Here is a 20,718-nt window from a genome sequence, read left to right on the forward strand (position 1 = left end):
TGACATTTAACTCTCCGTTCGATAAAACAATGAGTTCGGATTTTGAATTATTGATAAAAAGATAAGATATAAAAACTATATGTATCTAGCTTTTATATATCTGCGGATTCTTTGACCAATTAATTAAATTTATCTCGTCTAAACAAAAATTATAGTTTCTAATTGAAAATGATTGTAGTTGAAAGATTATCTAAAAACTAAATTTCGAAATTTAGCTATTTTCACACAATTTATAATTATATAAATCGTGATTTATATTATAAATATATTTATAAATACAATATATAAATAGTAAAGTTTTTTAATATTTTTCTTATTAATTTAATATTTTATTAATTTGATTTCCAATGAACCTTGAAACAGATTTTCAATTTAAAAATTAATTACAAAGATATATATATATATCATAAAAAAGATACAAATATATATATATAATATTGAAAAATCTTGCAATAGAATAATGATCTCTCTTTTCGACACTAAAAAAGATTGATTTCAAATTGATCAAAAAACTAATAGATAAAAGAGTCATTAGGGCTTGAATATTCTGTTTCGGATATCGATTATTTTTCTCTTTTAGTTTACATATTAATGCGTATATAATAAAACATAATAGAATATTCTTCATTATGTAATTCCACAGTATAAATTTTAATAATACAATAGATATTACATGATTAAGGTAGCTTTTAATACCTAAGTCTTAATGGTACGCTTTATGTTCCGTTAGATTTAATAATGAATTACTTACCATCCAAAACAGCGTTTCGTTTGCAAAATTACTGTATTGGTCTATCGTTGACAAAACGCTAAATATGAGGCACACCAATACCACCATGAACCTGCAAAGAAAGACATTTTGCAATGTATACAAGATAAATTGATCGTAGTTTAATTATACTACGTAAACTTGCGTCCACACAAGTAACTTGGTTGGCATTAAAAGTATAGGATGTCGCAAGTTAAGTCAGATTAATATCTACAGTATTGACTTTAGATTCTTTATCGCACTCCGCATTATGTGGCAAACTGAACAAAACTTTTTATTATAAAATTTTGTTTAGATAAACAGCTTGATTAATTGAGAGCGTAAAACGTCATACATTAAAGTTAGATTTATTATATTTAGAGCGACTTTAAATTCTTCTTCATCAAACGCTCGGTCATATTCTCTCCTTTTAAAGAGCTTCAAACTTAACCATTCTAACACCGCTAAAAAGAATATACCGAACTTTCGGACGTTTCGTGATGCGCTTATGATAATCACCAAAGAACAAAGTTAGTATAGAATGTCTCGGAACTATTATACTTCCCTTCAGCCAGATTCTTATAAGAGATGATGGAATCTGCTTTCTGGCGCGAATAGATAATGAGAAAAGTGATTGCGGTTAATATATAACAAATTGAAGATAATCTGAACAAAATGTTAAAATATAAATAAAATGAACAAGAAAGTATGAGAGTTTTTAAATGCATCATATTATGTGATGTAAAATTTGGATTAATAAGTCTTCGTTAACGATAGTCTAGATCGTATCAAACTTGATAGATATAATACATGAATGCTTATACGATACCGATATAAAGTATTACGCGCAAAAAATGTTTGATAAATGAAATGTGACATAAATTACATTATAACTATGCATCGCATTACGTGCCAGCTGGTGCGTCACTTATTGTTAGAACTTTGTCTTGAATAACAAAAGTCTCGGAAATAATAAAAAAAAAACTCTTAAGCTTACCTGTTTTTCTCTTCAAAGGATGAGTTATTTGTTGTGTTACTATATATATGTCATTTGAGTTAGTCAAACTGATAAATTACTCGACAAACTATGAAAGCGTGATACTAGACAGCTGCGTTACTGATTGCCAGCGTAACTTTATACTTAACAAACTTGCACAAGTATATTATCAAAATATATGTCTAAGCGCTTGCGGTACTTATTGATCAAGATTATTTATGTCCTGCAACGATTTAGTATAAAAATATTCAGAGAACACATTTGTGATAATTATGTTATATTTAATAAGAAATCTATCCATGTATTAAAGTTGAGAGTACGAAATATTAAAAAAATACAATTAAAGTAAAATTTATTAGAAATTTTACATTTAACTTTATCTATTATGTTCGATTTTCCAATATTTTTTTTAACATTATATTTCCAGTTTTTTAATGTGAATTCAGTATATGTTAATGAGTTCAGTATAAGTTAATTATATTTAATGTTAATTTTGTTTCAGTATCAATTAATTAGATATTAATGTTAATATTAAATATTAATATTAAATGTTAACTGTTTAAAGAAATGACGTTGAATTGATTATACCTTTAACAAAAACGATCTTTTTACATAAAATAATGTTTTCATTCACTTATTTTATTTGTGTATTTATTTATAACATTTTATTAGAACAGATCAATTAATATAAAATAAAGTATTTAATTTAAAATATGTTACATCAACTATATAGAAGAGATGCATAATAATCTCGACCGAAAAGTTAAATTTTGACAACATTTTCACTCTGCAAATTATTTATTAAAAATTGTATTATTACATATGTTTTATGCTGGAATTATTAAAATATATTTGTTTTAAACTATTACAACCAAAAATATTTAATTATTGCGAATAAATATAAACGCTATATGTTTATAGAAAATATAATTTTTTTATAATAAAAAAAATTAAAAATTAAAGAACTGTCTCTATTGTAACAGTATATTACAAACTTAAAAGAGTTATTATTAAATGTAATTATATTTTATGAAAAGAGCTATTATTAAATTTAATTATATAAAAAAATTTTACTTTATATATATATATATATATATATATATATAATCTCGGTGTGCAACCAAATTTATGGTCATGAATAATGTAGAATGATAGTCGGAAATATAGCTTAGGAATGTTCGTAAGAGGAATATCGATATATAGAAATTTACATACGTGCACTCTTGCATGCTTTCGCGTATACAAAAATTCATTTCTCTAGGATTTGAATAATTTTTACAAACTCTCGTCTTTTATCTCGAATCTTAATCGTTGCCTAACCAAGACAGTGCCTCGTGTACGAACTGATGAAAAAAAAAAAAAAAAAAAAAAAAAAAAGAAAAAATGTTGCGAGACAATTGTGTATTTGTGGTCTGAACGGAACCGGTAATTGCTATGATCCAACGATCGATCGCAGTGCGCTCTCGTTGTTTGTACAAGTAATTTATTATTGAGCGTGTTGCCTCGTTAAGCAACGGGACGAGCGCGCGGCATTAACGAAGGCGAGCAGACGATTGCCGGCGCGAGTGCTCTTTAAGATAGCGTGCCGAGGGTCTATAATTCCGATGTTATGTATGTACAACGCTCCGCGGCTGCACGAGTCACCTTCATCGACCTACTATGATAATTGTCTAACATACTCCTCCTTTTTTTCTTCGAGCATCGTTCGGAGCTCATCCATCTTCTGCCGGGTGTCGGACAGATATCTTGCTATTCGTGAATAACACGCTTTTTATTTGACTGTGAAAATGTCAGGGTATGATAAAATGTAAAAATAATAATCCGAGCCGGTTCGTCCTAAAACTCGCCGTCTGTCAAATTTTCGCGGTTGAGCGTGTGTTGAAAGGAAATTCGGTGGATTTTCAACACGCTTTATATATGTTATAAAGAAAAAAATTATATTTTCATAATATAAAATATATGTTTATCTCTTTATCTAGAAAAAAAAAGCTTATTACGGGAATTTATTATGGGACATACAAAACGCCACTAAATTGATACGTTGAAATTGAATTATCTATATTAGCGTTTGCGCATTGAGAAGCAACACGATATGTTGCTTACGGCTAAAGATGTATAAAATGATTGAACGTGTGCACCTACATATATTGTGCACCTCCTGCATATCAATTAACCTACATGCGATCCAGGGAGAGATAGAACGTGCGTGTGCGGTTCCTACGGCAATAACGTCATATCTCATATCGCGTCGTTTATTCATACTCATCACAGTTTAATTACAAATGGATTCAAAAGCTTGGAATAACATAAACTTCTCCGATCCGTATGATATACACATAACGCATAAACATGTGTCTGCGTTTTATAATCATTTTCTCGGAAATTGGATTTGAGTACATGCGGGGTTGTTGTACCCTTAATCAAACGAATTAATTGATAAAGGGAGTAATTAATGTAACGTATATTATGCATGCGATCGATGTGAATATAATTCCTGTTATTTCAAAGAAATTGGAAAAATTAAAAGGTCAATGTGTACATTCTACTAAAATAAAATCAAATAAATAAATTTAAATAAATTTAATTGATTAAAAAGTTATATTATCGACCGTGCATGGAAATTTATGTACTTTTGTGAAAGGGCACTATATATTCTATATTATTTTCGAGTAATAAATTCAGAGTACTGCGTACCTGAGTATTTTTTTATTACTTTACGTACGTGCGACATTGGATCGTAATTTTTAGACCAATCAATTTTCTTCGGATTTACATTTCCCCAATCGCGTTTAAATTCCTAAAAAATTTAGTAACGATTTTCTACGGCGTGATATGTAATCTCCACGGCTGTCATTATGTGCCACGATATCAATACATCAGCGCGCGCGATTTTCATCTAAAAATAATAGGCCACACGCAAATAGCTTGCATATGCATTGGGCCTAATAACACGCTGCTATTTGCGCCCGCTTGAAAGTAGGCCGGTCGAATTAAAATACTTCTACTAAGGATAAATTTCTTTTATCTAATGCAATAGAACATGGACGATACGCTATAGTTTAATCAGCATTTCTAAAGTCGATGGACAAATTGAGTGATAGGTATGTATGAATCGAATTAAAAAAAAAAAAAAAAAAGACTTGTTAGTCTAACACTGTAATAATGTAAATTTTAAATATCAAATATAATCTAACTTCTTTCAAATATTATCTAATTTTAATGATAGAATTTAATTTTTGATTTGAATTAATTAATTAATTAATTTTTAGAATTTTTATCTTATTCTTAGTGTGTGATTGAAGCAAATAAAGAAAAAATTGAAATAAGAAAAAAATTTGTCAACAATTAAGAATTACAGTCGCTATATATTCAGTTTCAGTTCAGTATACGATTAATATAAACGGAAGCAATGTCATTTTCCTTGAAATCCGAACTCTTATTCCTACTCCATTCCCTTCTTAGGTACTTTGGCGGGATAGTAATAGTACAATAATAGATGATAACGGGTATACCGCCGATCAATACGATCACGGAATTAAATATTTACAGCAGCGTTTCGTGCAGCGCGACTTCATTAGTCGGTTGTCTAACGATTGTATAAACGGCGCAGTATTAAAGTCAAGATTGCACGACGACCATGTGTGATTGAAGAATAACAAATTTGAGAATGTATTTTTATACTGACAAATTTTCTTTCAATTATAACAAAAGTTATAAATTTAATATTTTGTAAGAAAATGTGCAAATGCATTAAAAAAATACTGTATGCTCTACAGAGCTGTAATTCTGTTTTCAATTGTCAATAAAATTTATATACAAATATTTATAATATACAAATATTTATAATATATTATATATATATATACTTGTATTGTAGGAAAAAAATATTAAAAAGCATAAAAGATTTAAATCACTCGAGCGCGATATAGAAGAGATTAAATCTTTGTATATAAATTAATAATTATTGTGTAATAATTGATCAATTATGTTCTTTTATATAAGACAGTGTTGTCCTTAATATGCGAAACTAGCACAAAAAAAAAAAAAAAAAAAAAAAAAAAAAAAAAGTATAAATATATTGTTTAAAAAAATAATTGTAGAAACGGATTATGTGGATACAACTTATATTTTCAGTATGCAGGAAAAATAGATATATGTTTCCGGAAATGAATGGCGTGCGCGACATGACGACAGTACCATCGGGCGTGCAAAATGAAAGACACTTCCGTGGCAATTTCCGACTGTAACATTTCGACTTTCGCGTCGTCTAAAGTTCGATAGCGCGGCTTATTATCAGGTACTCAGCGTAGTACGATAAAATGTAAGATAAGAAAAATATGATCGTGCGCGTCTTCTGTGACAAACAATTTTCAGATATTTTTAACTATTCTAGAAGATCTCAAACATTTTAAATTAAATATACCAAAGGCATTCGATAAATAACAGTAATATCAATATTATTCCTGTTATTTTGAACGATAAATTTAAACAATAAATGACTTTAGTTTCACTTATGACATTTGATGAAGTCCATGAGATTCATATTATGCAAGAAAAGTTATTTTTAACGGTATATCCGTTATTACAATTAATTTCTTATATTTTAAGATTTTTATCGAGGGAGGAAGAAAAGGATCACACACACACACACACACACAAAAGCATATCCTTTATTCTCTTTAAGATTTCCTCTCAGTTCTCTTTTAAAGTAAAAATTCAATAAACGTCTGTGGATATTTTTATTTTAAACTTTCAACTAAAACACAGAAACGAAGTAATATTATGGATTATTTGATTATTACGGTTTTCCCTCTACATTATATTTTCAGATAAACTTGATTAATTTCATAGATTAATTTCCTACGTCTATCTGATTAATTTCAAGAAAACCATGTGCAAGTTTGCAATATCAGCCTACTCTAGTAGATGTATCTTCTTATTTATTACTTCTGCGATTTTTCTGCAACGTGGAGATATTTCGGATTTAATTTCAGACGCATAAGAAATGTAATTATATAAGTTTGATAAAAAATTTTGTAGCTTAATTACAAGCATATAAGGTGTTTCACTTTTCACGTGTTATTTAATTATTATTGGTGCCTCAATATTTTTGCTTTGATAAAAAAGCCTTTTCTTTTAAATTCGTGAAAGAATCTATCGTTACAGAATTTTGCCAAAAAATAACGCATACAAGAAGTAGGATATTCTTGTATAAGAAACGAAATAAGAAAAACTTAATAGTTTCAACTTTTTACTTAATGAGCGCGCGTTAGAATCGAACCGAACAAAAAACGAGCGTAAAGTATCGACGAGGTAAGAAAAATAAAAGAACTTTACTTATATTTACGAGAATCGATCTGTTTCGCAGATACTTTGCTACGTTTTTTTTGTCTTAATAATGAATTATTTAAAAGGCTACGGTGCTTGGCGACAGTTTGGAAGAAATGAAAAACAGCCCGTGTTGAATAATTCACGAATCTGTAAAGTTTTTCGATGGATGATGCTCGCCAGGGCATACTTCGGATATACTTCACCGATCAACGTATACAGGTCACAAACACGATGAGCGTGCTTGTGTAAAATACTGTTTAATAATATTTTAAAGATAACCATAAAAATGGTTAGGATGTGAAATATTAAAATAGAAAGGCTTTCTTTTTTATTAGCTTTTCTAATATTATCGAGATTTTTCTTTCCACTATTATCGAGATTATCCTTTCCACTGTTTGTTTTTGCGTTTCAACGCCGAACAAATTAATATGTCAGTTCTTTTCTAATACGCAAGTGTAGTATAAGTTAAATTTATAAAAGCACGTATGCATATATAATCTTGATAAACCTATTTTATCTAAATCATAGTAAAAGATACGACTGAGAGAATTTTATGAAAGCAAAGTAATTTATCAATCAGTACAGTCTAAATATTATATCAAAATTTCATCGATCTAACTAGAAAAGATAATTTAGCACTTTTGCAAAATAATCAGAATCAATTAGAAATTGTTTTATATTGTATAATAGTAAAATATAGAGAACACTCAAATTTAAGAATGCTAAATAAACTAATAATTCTGTAGGTATAATGAATAAATGTGTGTAGGCTTATAGTTAAAAAAATTAAGTTATTAAATAATATAATAACTTTTCTCATAACAAGTATTGAATACTTTTCAAATATGTAGTATACGTGACATTTTATCTAATCATAACATTTAGCAAATATTATTTTGAAATATTGTTCGAATAAATGTTACACAATTTTATATAAAATTTTTCATATTTTATGAAATATTTTATATGAGAGATTCTTCATTTTATATATAAAATATTTCATATTCTGTTTATTTAAATTTTTACGATTTTTATATTTCTTGATGTTCTTTATTAAATAAGTATGCCAAAAATAAAAAAATTTTTTCATAAGAAATAAAAAATGTTCAAATTTATATGTAATAATATGTTCAGATATTATTTAGATTTCCCTCTATCTCTTATGGACACATATGTATATTTTTTATTTTATAGATATTAGAGTAAAAAACATTAGTAAATTTATTTTTTATATATAGAATGTATATCAAATAGAAATATATCCTGAAAATTTCATATATTAAATATTAAATTATACAAACATGCACTTGCCAATTTTTCTAGTAAAATTATAAAAAGCATCGCATCAATCTCTTACGCTATCTCGTAAGAGAGTCTTTTATTGATGCTTCTAAAGATAATTTCAGATACTCGATTGGTTTATCGTTTATCAAATCAAATCGTTGATAAGCAATAAAATCCTACGTGAGTTTATCTGTTCTTCGATCAAATGGAGGATTTGATGCGCGCGCGGGTAAAGGCGGAGTGATTCGAGCGAGCGTTCGATTGCAGAGACGGGAGGAATCCTCGACGATGTCGAGGATTTGGGGCACGGCCAGGTGTCAAAGGCCACGATGCCGAAATCGATGTCTGCACATCGGAAACGGAAACAAGTGGAACCTCTGTGACGCGTTAGTTCACATTCACGTCTCTTGACGTATAGCTGTTGACGCGGTGAACAAACGCGCACATGCACTACTACTCCTCCTGAAAGTTTCAGAATATACGCAATTGGTGCACGTTTTAGTGCATTCAAATGCATTTCCCGATCGTTTGTAAACGAATACCAACGAAAGTATTCACAAAGGAATGGCAGAGCTCGTTCTTGACATAGCACGCGAACGAATACTCACACAGTGAAATGGTAGACGAAGCATAGCCAGCCGCCAGGATGCTCGAGAAACACGTAGAGCCGCTCCTGGAAAGTCTTGCCCCGCTTATGATGGAACACGTACTTGGCCTTGAAGGCCTGATCGATCGGCAGGTAGATGGGATAATAGGGATCGGGCATGCCGGTCTGATCGGGACTCGGCGGTTCCTCCTCTTCGCCAGTGCCGGCCACATCATTCTCGATGATGTCCTCCTTGCTCTTTTTCCGCCGATACTTGCGCTTCATGGGCGTCGGCACCCGCTTGTGGTGCGCTTCGCCAAAACGTGGCGAACGGAAGCGACGTAGGAAGGTGAAACGGCGCGCCGGCGACGGCGCGTCCTCCGCGTTCGCGCCGTTGTCCTCGGTGTCTTCGGTCTCACTGCCGGGTGTCTTCAACGCGGTGTCCTCCGTCTCGAGGCCCTGCTCGGCCACGAGCTCGTCCTCGCTGCCTTGAAGGGCAGCGTAGGCGGCCGCGGTGCTGTACCGCTTTTCCACGTGCCTAGAGCATTGGTCCTTGCTTCGTGGAAGACTCTCGTTGTTGTACGCGTCACCTGGGCATTTCCAGGATTTACATTGGGGCCAGAGAGATCGCGTCAGAATCGTTGTACTTTGATCACGCTGCTCGAAACGCTTGATCCTCGAGGCTCACGATAGAATAACGTGACAAGAAACGTCTCTGTCTAATAGAGCAAATCGTTTAGGTATTGTAATAAACATTGTTCCATTAAAATTCTCGTATCCTCTTTTAATTACTTTTTGATAATGCTAACCGTATCACGTATCACGTATCGCAATCGCGAAAATATAATTTTATATTTTTGAGATAATTATGAATGAGAGAATTCAATTGATGTGAATTTCGAGTGAATCATTGACGGTAAATAGATAGATCAGTTGTCGAGAGAAGATTATTCAAATATTTGACGTGGTCAGAGTGAGGCATTTGCAATTCTAACCACTGGAGTACCGCGGAATAATATCTCACCGCATAATGCGCATGAATACTCTCGTGCGATCGAGAAACCTATTTATGAAATAGAATCGATAATAAGAGTTGTTAAATGTACTTTTATGAATAAAAAAATTTAGAGAATAAAATATAATACAAATTAGCGATAAAAAAATTAAGGGGGATTTAAAAATTCTTTAATTATGTATTCGATTATGTATTGGATTAATTTTGATTCAGTTTTCTTTTCAAATAATATTACGTGCAATTTCTCGCGCGACATGCTTAAACAAAATTTACTTTGTTCCATTAAAAGTAAATTAAATGTAGGATTAAATTATGTAACATGTTATAATAATAATAGAATAATAGAGAGAAGTTGAGGTAAGCACATACGTGACGTATACGAAAAAAGTTTGCACATACTCGTAAACAAGTTTACAATTAGTGGGATATTTGCCGACTCTAGAGATAATGTTAGAAAATCAACTTGCCTTTCGTTATGTTGTTTATCGATCAATTTGGTACTTACAGAGCATTATCGATAATGTTTCAATAATGTTTTTTGTCGAGAAAATATATATTATCGCTTCTCAAATTATTCACGTGATACCAAAAGATTACTAAAGAAACAAAATGCGAAATAAATTGCCAATATCTAATAAATTTATTCAATAAACAACTTTAAATAATTTCTAATACATTACCAGATACTTACTTTTAAAAAATATATCCAGTTTTGTATATAATGCACAAAATGCAACGCATAAAATTGCAAATATTGTAATTGTAGTCAAAAATAAATACGCGTTAAATAATTAGTAAATAAATAAAATTACTTAATAATAACAATTATATAAAATTTATTTTACCTATTTAATATTGTCATTATTCTAATGTAACATTTCACACAAGAACGCTATTTTCTTTCTGTTATGTATAAATTTTGACTTGTAAGCTATGAGAGTTACAAAAATAATGTAGGAATTAAAATTTGATTCGCATGTGATTCAAAAAGTAAAGATTTATAAGATTTTATTCTTTCTAATATGTCTAAAAATTACAGCAAATCGTAATGTTTAAATTAATTTAAACATTTGTCACTACATAAATAAAAAGTGTGTTATAGATTATTTCAGATAAATATTTTAAAATTATTTATATGCAAAATATATTATTTTTACTGTTTTCTATTTTTTTCAAATAACTGATCTCCTCTGCGCGAAATTACTTATATAAAAAAAAATTAAACATTATGTATATGTGTATGTACACATTTGAACATATATATATAAAAAAATATTTTCTTTTTTTTATTAAACAAATTTTTTATACTGCAGGTAATAATAACCTCGTTCAATCTGCAATTATTTGCAAGCTTTAACATGCAGTAATCGAGAAAGAGTGCGCTCTGAAGAAATGAGGCACCATAATGACAGATGCCATTACCGCAGCTACAAGTTTTTCCTTCAGTTTTTCAAAGCGAATGATTTAACGTGGAAGTTCTTTTAATCTCAAAGAGTAAGAGAGAAAAATCAAAGAAGATTGTCAGAAAGCCGAGTAGATTGTCTTGAACAAGAACGCGAATTTGTGTATGTGCTTAATGTGTCTCATACCAAAAATAGAACTGTATTTAATGTTGAAGAATAAAACCAAAATTAATGTTATTAGCTACAAAAAATTAACAAAAACTTTAGTGTTGTATGTATGTACATGCTTTTCTCATGTCTTTTGTCTACGATTATAAGTAGGTCTCTATGTAAAGGTCATGATCAAATTTAATGTCACGAATATTAACCTGCCTCGATTAAAAAAGAATTCATTAATTTTATATTTTTAGTCTCGAGTAAAATGTTAATTTTAGCTTACGTGAAGAGAAAAAAAAATCAGTCGCGAGTTTCTTCGCGTGAGATTTAACTTAAAATATCTTTTGCTATTTTTAAGTCACTTTGTGAAAATCGCTAAAATTTTTTGCGCATTGTAATAAATTAACACAATTATACGCATAATGTTGCGGATGTAGGATTATAATATTTATCCTAGACGACACACCGAACATACATAAATACAGAATTATCGAGAATACTGGAACAATGGAAACCACAAATCCGATTTGCGCGTTTATACATTAACGCGGATGAATTGTCGGCGGAGGTTTATTTATAAAAGCAACCACCTCTCTTCCTCTCTCTTTCTTTGTCTGTATCTTTCAGTTGACGAGACATTATAAAACTTATGACGGATCCAACCGCATCGTCAATCGAGCCTCGAGTATCGAGCGCAGTAATATTCTTGTCTCTCCCTCTCCTTCTCTCTCTCTCTCTCTCTCTCTCTCTCTCTCTCTCTCTCTCTCTCTCTCTCTCTCCTTCTATCAAAAGTTAAGTTTTTTTTCAAATCTGCCTCTTCGTTAAGCTGATGGCGCAAATTCACGAGCTATGCAAATCATCTCACTTCCGACTGGAAGAAATATATGTATATCTAATATTCCGTCGCGCGCAAAAAAATATGCGATGTCGTGTTAGGCGTTCTTTTTTCATATTGCACGAAAGGTAATGTGTAAAGTGTAAAAAATGCAACAGACGTCATATCATTGCATGCTATCATTGAAAAAAAAATGCATAAATTGACATTGCAAAGAATGCTTATGAATTCTCTTTGACAAGAAATATTCTGAAATATGTTTTTAAGTTACAAAAAACACGGCATATAGTCTACCAGATTATGCTGAAAAAATGTTTTTAGTCATATAAAATAATATTATATTATATATATCATAGTATGATTTATACACTTACAGCAGATATGCATTTTAAACAAAATTATTATTACGCGATAAATTTAAATTCTTAGCATTTCTTTTAAAAAGTTAAAAGAGAAAACATGTCGGAGAGTTCTGACATTTATGTTCTATTATATAATTTCGCGATGCGATGCCAGTTTCAACAACATCGATTAACTTCAAATGTAGTTAACAAAGTTTCTCTATTTTTTCGAACTGTAAAACTGAGAAACTAAAGTCTAAACAAAAAGAAAGAGAAAGAGAAAGAGAGATCACCAGTTAACGTTATCGATAGCTAATTTACGTCGACAAAACGATGGATCACGGTACAAATAATCCGTGATGCATGCAACTGACAAATGCAACATGACCTAGTACAACAATTTTTCACGCTACATTTCTTCTTAACTGACAATGAAAGTGCACGCGCTGTCATCGTGTTTGTTCATGAAATTTTCGGGATTCGCGATAATAAATTCAAATTAAGGATTTTAATCTCGTATACCTGAATGATTGCACTTATTATTTGGATGACTTTGGCAGTTAAAGTGACTCTGGCCTTGTGATTGATACGGATGCCGATACTGCTGTCGTTGTTGTTGTTGTTGTTGTTGCTGCTGCTGCTGCTGTTGTTGTTGTTGCTGTTGTTGATGCTGTGGTTGATGCTGCTGTTGATGCTGCTGTTGCTGTTGTTGCTGCTGCTGCTGTTGTTGATTAATCGGCGACTTGAGAACGCTCAAGACGAGATCTTCGCGGGAAGGTACAATCCGCGTGATCTGTCGACTTTGCCGGAAGAGCGTCTCCTGCTCGCCGCGATTCATCCTGCAGCCAATACGACGACGTTGAAGATAAAATCCTGGATACCACTCGCGTCTCCCCCGTCCTGGACCGCTACCTAGCATAACAGCGTGCAGCATTCCGACTCTATCTTTCCGATTACGGTCGATGAACGGCTCCTTGTTTGCCGGACAATCGCCCGATTACGCGACTTGTCCATGGTCCCGATCACCAAGTCACCGAAATCCGCATTCACACAACGACAATGTTCTTCGTTCTGGGATGCAATACTCGAGGGAGTAAACTTCACCGAGCTGTGCTTATTACTATTCGACGATTAATAGCCCGTTACGTTGCTCCCTCGTGGATCGTCGAGATTCATCTTGATTACGACAATGACGACAGGATTATTCTACCACTGTTTTAATCCGCGATTATGTCAGGATATTTGTTGCCAACGTGAAAAAAAAAAGAATCGTAATTCGATTTTATCGCTTCTTGTTAAACATTACGTGCTTTTACGGCACGAATGTCATCGATAAGATTATCCGACCTGGCCGTCGTCGCCGAAACTGTCGATCGCGTCTAAGACGTAGAGTGATATATCCCTCCACGTTAGACATCATCGTTAATCGTCGTTTCCGATACTTGTGTTAAAGTTCTCGGTAAGCTTTCGATCGATTAATGAACATTGAATTGTCCTCAGGGTCGCGTTTACTTCTATCTCGTTACTTTTACCTATCCCATGTGATCCATCAACTGACAAACATGTACATATTATGTATATTATGTATTCACATCTCTCTGGCCTAATTTTCTCTCTTCGCAAATCTCACTGATCGCTACGTTAATAATTCCGCTTAATTTCGTGGACCGATGGAATCACCCGTCCTGTTTATTAAAACTATTGCCTTCGAGCGAGATAAAACAATCGAAAATGTCAGATGCGGACATTCGACAGCCGGGTTATGCATAATGTCTACCGATAGGTAAGCAGCGTAATGTCTTAGGCGGTCTAGAGATATTCGGTACACAGACAAAAGGAAAGAGGGAAACAATGTCGGAGAAAGCGAGCAAGAGACAGAGAAGCGAGAGATTGACAGGAGAGGGTGAGAGAATGGAAATATCCGCAGTTTCGGTCCTCCGGAAAATGGATGTCGAGTAGACTGCTGGGACCTCGCGATCGATCTTACCTACGAAGGAAATCCTCCGAGTATTTATTCAGACTAATATGATAATGGATTTCCGGCCCGCGCACGACTCCCTCGAGCCTCCTTTGTCTTTCGGTAAGTGTCTCTTCTATCTCCGCTTGAACACAGATAAACGCGTGTCGAGCGATATGGCAAAATGTATTCGAGCTATCGCCATTTTCACGACGGCACGACGGTGATCTCTTTCGTGGCTCGTTACATCGCAGTGGCACGAAAATTGTTTTCCTTTCATCTTCCTGTCGCTCATTTCTCGAGACACAACGTCGGGTCTCTCGCTCTCTTAATCCCACTTCGCGCCGTTGCAAAAGAGCTTTGTCCCTCGCCTAAATTGTTTCTAGGGTAATCACGTATCTGCGACGATGCCTGACATTTCTGCCGTGACGCTCACGGACTGCGTCATCTGCGTTTTCAAGCAAAAAAGCTCGCGCAAGCACTATTCTCTCATCGACAATTCGAAAAGCGTATAAAGTGTAAGTGTGCGGTATATTTGTTCTCTTTCTTTCTCTCAGTCTGATTATCTATTCGCGTGAAAAATCTTCAGGATTTTTTTCTCAAACGGAAAAGAGAAACCGTCGACACGGAGATTTAATTTTCAAGAATATTTTTTACTCTCTTCGTCGATTTTTTTCTAAGAGAACGAATTCGTCGCGGTTGCTACGAAACGATGTCGTTTTCCTTAATGCACATTTATATATAATTGCTTCGTTATTGCTCTCGAAGTTAACGTTGAAATCACAGAGAATCACCGATGTGTGTGTGCACAGAGTTTCGCGCGCATTAGATGAACCTTGATCCCTCTTGAACACCGTCAAAGCCTTTGACAAAACACTTGATTTGACCTACACGACCACGGTGTTAACAATGTTTACCTCTATAACGCTCAACCTTCAACACCTCTCCAACATAAGAGCGAGTTATAACGGAAGGTGACAACTAGATTGCTGAGCGAGACTCGATAACGCGAACTCTGACTTGTCGCATGACACTATCGCGCAAACACGTGTATACACCGTACTCTCGATTATAAAGTTTCAAACGTGACAATGAATCTGTCGAATCATAGGCCGGAACGCATTATCATATTTGCTGAACAACGGGCAAGTTGGAATGTTCTCTGACCTTTCGCGACGAGACGAGGGTTAATCGCGCGTTCAGTTTCCACTCACTTCTCTCTGTCAGAATCTGAGCCAAATCGATCAACTTAACACCCGCACATTTTTCGTGTTACTATTAATAACGAAATTATTTCTCTCACGCACGTGCGTTTCCGCTACTCACGTCGAAGAGTGATTAACTCTGGAATGATGTATTTTTTTACCCGCTCAACGAAATTGTCTGCAAACTGTCACGTACATTATTGAACTTGCTAATGAGCTAGAAAAAGGGTAATTTTGTTCTTTCCCAGTTTCAAAGGGATCGCTTGCAGAACGGTTTTCCTTTTCTCGCGCCTCGTTCGCGATATAATGACCCCTTTGACCTCGCTTATCCTTCATCATGATGGCTAGAGCGCCATCACTTATGTTTTTTCCGCGTTTATGTCATAGTTCTATAAATCAATTATTATTTAACATATCAAAGTTTACGAATGATTTATCAGACCCTACTGTTCACTCTGTTACGGATTCGAATGACCGAGGTCATTGGCGAAACGACCTTTCCCGATCTCTTCGCAGACGAGAGCTCGTTCCGAAATTCTCTCGTCGAGATAATGAATTATCAAAGTAATATTTAAACACAGTGGCGAGGCACAAAATCGTACAATTCAATTTACACCCATCTGGAGCAAGCAATTATCACGTAGCCGTAATCCGCGTTCTTCCCACGATCCATTTCGCCGATATCGTCTCGGCGATTCGCCGCCGAACAGCCGCGCGCGCATAAAAACGCAAATACGAAAACTGCTTTTCCTTACGTCGCACACTTACAATTAGTTAGAACCTATTTAGAATCTGATTAAAAATCAGAAGGACGTGCTGACGGGCACATCAACGTCGCGCATTCTGTCATTGTTACATTGTCCGCGTGCCGACCTTGGCGAGCTGACCGATGGATTGCGACTCGATCGCAACTCGGCCACCAGCGCGATTTATTTGATGCGATGGACGAGATTTGATTTCTACGATCACGCGATCACGAGGTCGCGTGCCGTGGGAGACGCAGAAGCACGCGCGCTGTTCTCAGGGCGACAGCCCGCAACCAACTGTGGCTCCTTTGGCCACCACCTCGTAGTTCCGCCACCCACCGCAACCCCGAGCAGGGGTGGCCTGGCGCTTTTGCACGCGCTTAGGGCGCACGGATTACGGGATTCCCCCGAGAGATGTGTTCCTCTCTTTCTCTCTCCTATTTCTGCACGTAAACGTGCCATTTCTTTCTCTCTCTTTCTCTGATATGCTCGCAGGTACAGGCACGAAAATCGCGAGATCGAAAAGGAAAGGAACGAGCCACTTTGACTTAGCTGTAATTTTCCCCCTCTGTTCGTCGCAATAATCTCGCTCGAAGAAATTAATAATCTCTTCCACAGACGCGCAACAATGCCAGAGAAATAGGGAAAATTTTTTTATAAAGTTTATTTAGAAAATAATTAAATCTGTTACGTTGTCACAAGAAGGAGTTTATGTTGTTTTTTTCTGTTAAGTCTGTTTTTTTAACAAAAATTCTCTGAGTCCAACATGACGTTTTTTATTATTTACTTTTACGTGTATAGGTGTATTAATAGAATACATGTGAAATGACGTAAAAAGAGCTTTTACAGTTTGTGCGTTATGCGATTTTATATTAAAAAAGAGAAACTTGAGAGAGAGAGAGAAAGAGACAAAAATAGATTAAAATATTACATTATATTATAAAACATTTTTATTCTTTTAAAAAGATATAAAACAAATATTGCGTAGGAAAACATGTAAAACAAATTCTTCTTGTTTCCTTACCATGTATATATCGCATATCTTGCATTCTCGTATCGTTAGATTTAGCGTCAGCAAAGTAGAGTAAAAGAAAAGAATCACAAAATTGATATACATCTTTAGTTTTACATGAAATAAAAAGTTTAAGAATTTGTTATTTATAATATAAATAGTTAATTAAAATATTTATATTTGTTTTATAGTAAATTATACCATGATTTTGATAATATCGTTTGAAAATTCTTATGTACACACAAACTGTAATAGGTTTCCAATAAGTAAATTAGCTTAATGACTTTTATGACTTATTTATGACTCTCAATTTTGTGATTTGTATCTTATTAATACATAATCTTACTTTATACAAATTAATACAGGTTCTGCTGTAATTTACAGAAAAATTTAACTTCTAGTTAATAAAGTAATATGCAGATAATGAGTAACGAGTACGCTTAAACAGCAATGCAAAACGCTTAATTATTGAAACAACGCGATTCTATACGAAATTTAATTCGGTACGAACGATTCACAATCTGGCTAGTCATTTCCATTATTCGTATCCGCACGCGGCGCATTTATTCCACCCTTATTTGAATTTCCACCCGCATTTGCGTTTACTTTCCCTTCTTCACTCCTTTTTGCTTAACGCATTGCCTCGTAAATACTCAATTGTTGAACATAGAGAGAATGTGAATAGTGTTCGCCGATACGTGAGTGATATTTGCGTCGATCTATTTGAAATCTCTCGGATAAATTTTTTTTAAAAGAAAATAGATTTTTTGAAAGAAACTTATAAAACGAAAAAAGACACTTTAATCTTGGGCAATGTTGGGAAAAAACTAACAAGAAGCTAGTTGAAAAATGCATGATAACTCAAGCAGTCATTTGAAACTGAATTCAAATGTACCAAGTTCTCATACAAACTAAAGAAATGTTTTCCACATCTAAAACAAATATAGATCGCTGTGGGTGTCTCTTCAAAAAAAAAAAAGAAAAAAAAAAAAGAAGAAATCTTTGCAATCGTAATAAGAAAGATACCTGAAACTCGAAATCAACTTTGAAGGTAATCCCGTGGACCCTCGTTTTACGTGAATAATTTAGTCCAGAAACTAACACGATTATATTTAACTTATTTAACTATTGCGAGAAACTACAATCTACGAAAATATTTAATTCAACAGCGTTACTTAATATCTCATTTAATGAAAAAATATTCCAGCCTCTATCAGCTTTTTCAAATTTTTTCAAATCGTCTTTTAAAATTTAAAATAAAAAAATAGCTAAGGGTATTTCTAAATTATATATTATATTCAATGAAATAATATATTTAAAAATGCATTATAAGTAATAATAATTTAATAGGCAATTTAATTGCTCATCGATTTTAGTATTTTATTCATTTGCACTTCACAATTTGTATCCATAGAAGTATAAAAAGTAGAATTTTTTTTATTCACATTATAATATTTTATATAAATTATAATATATAAAATAGTATAATATTTTAAAATTTTATTTATATAAATAAATTTATTTTCGCACGAATGAGGTGTAATTATTTTATTCTATATATGTATACATATATCGTATATATTTATATATAAAAATCCAAAAATAATTTTCATGTTTTAACAAACAGATCTATTTTATAACTGTTTTATTACGTTCAAAATTATATAATACATAGATATATACGTACACATATCAAAATAAAGCATAGACCTCCTTTATACCTATTATATTAGATAAGAACAGCTCCTTCTGATTTTTACACGATAACGCCGTTTGCGTAATGCTTGTAAATGCACGAATATTGTCTGGACAATAATTCGCTTGTTCGATTGATTTCGACGTCCCACTTCGTCCGACGCATGACGTCGCTACTGTGTGTACCCACGTCCGATGCGGGATATGTTTGCGCGCAAACTTGCAGCGAGCTGCACAAACATTTCAACCGCGCGTAGCCCGATCGACAATAACGACGTGTTAGCCACTTCCTTGGCATTAATATTCGATAGAAAATATTGTTTGCTTTTGAAATTCTATCTACGGAATGTAACGATACGAAAAAGCATCAATTTGAAAGTTATACGATTTATTATATTATAGAGCAGAAGGTGAAAATTTATAAAGCTCTTCGGGTAAGGAAGCGCTTTGCGGAGATTGAATAAAATATAGATCTATATAGAAAATGTCTGTCTTGAATTGTTTTTTCTATTAAAAATTAAATGTATTTTTTGACGGATTATTTCTCTGGATGATAAGTTCCATCACGTTATATGAATATGCTATCATATTTATTTCTCGAAAATATATATTTTTGAATATTATGTTATGTTATTTCTCGCGTGCGATTAAATCTGATATGTTCTGACATATAGTATTAAGACATACATTGTAAATGAATAAAAATTTATGACACGCAAAAAGTACATCTCAGCAATATTAATCCAAGTACGTTTATTAAAATTTTTATTATTTAAGATTTAATTTTTTAGATTCTATCCTAAATTGTTTGTTATCTTTCTTTTTTCCGTTTCCATAAAAAACATTTCTCCGAAAAGCTTCTCGTCAGATCTTTTGTTTCTTAAAAAAACTCATACATAACGTATATTGCCAAAAACACTTGAAGACACACATTTGCCGAATGGAATTTGTAATATCCTCATTGTAATATCTGCAGCCGTTCAGATAAAAAGAAAAAGATTAAGTTGTGCTTTAACTTATTTACAGACAATTTAGAGTAAGTGTTATTATTAGCTGGTTCTTTGATAAATTGGAATAAATATTTTTGCTCATTGTTGGATATAAAAGATTAACTTTCTCGACATTATTTAAACATCAAAATTTTTTTGTTCAACCTTTACTTAATTTCTGTATTCCTAACGATCTGCAGCTAACAATTTAGCAAATAAAAAAAAAAAAAAAACTTTTACGCGTATCCGTACTGTACTGCCGTACAATAAGAGCAACTTTCCAAAGTGAATGAATTTCGTTGCTCGCTTTCGTTTGGCTCCGAATGAAACTTGCGTTCTACGAAATCCAATACAATGCATTATGTAATGTCGACGCAACGAATGTAACAAAGTTGCGTGTAAACAAATTGCATTTGAC

At 33.1% G+C, this 20,718-nt stretch overlaps 1 protein-coding gene across 6 annotated transcripts in view; it reads right to left on the bottom strand.

Moving 5' to 3' along the window:
• Positions 1-18,926, bottom strand: part of Kcnq (KCNQ potassium channel) — a 43,065-nt gene extending 24,139 nt beyond the window's left edge. For 4 of the 6 annotated variants that reach the window (XM_072891433.1, XM_072891430.1, XM_072891431.1 and 1 more), the window contains exons 1-3: positions 13,219-18,926; positions 8,969-9,536; positions 752-842 (exon numbers count right to left, since the gene is read on the bottom strand). In XM_072891433.1, coding sequence (XP_072747534.1) covers positions 752-842; positions 8,969-9,536; positions 13,219-13,630 — 1,071 coding nt within the window. In that variant the 5' untranslated portion in view covers positions 13,631-18,926. The remainder of the gene's footprint in view (positions 1-751; positions 843-8,968; positions 9,537-13,218) is intronic. The other 2 variants (XM_072891435.1, XM_072891432.1) reach the window with 1 other exon arrangement.
• Positions 18,927-20,718: the final 1,792 nt, after the last annotated feature.

This window comes from Anoplolepis gracilipes, chromosome 4, assembly GCF_047496725.1.
Source record: "Anoplolepis gracilipes chromosome 4, ASM4749672v1, whole genome shotgun sequence".
NCBI lineage: Eukaryota > Metazoa > Arthropoda > Insecta > Hymenoptera > Formicidae > Anoplolepis > Anoplolepis gracilipes.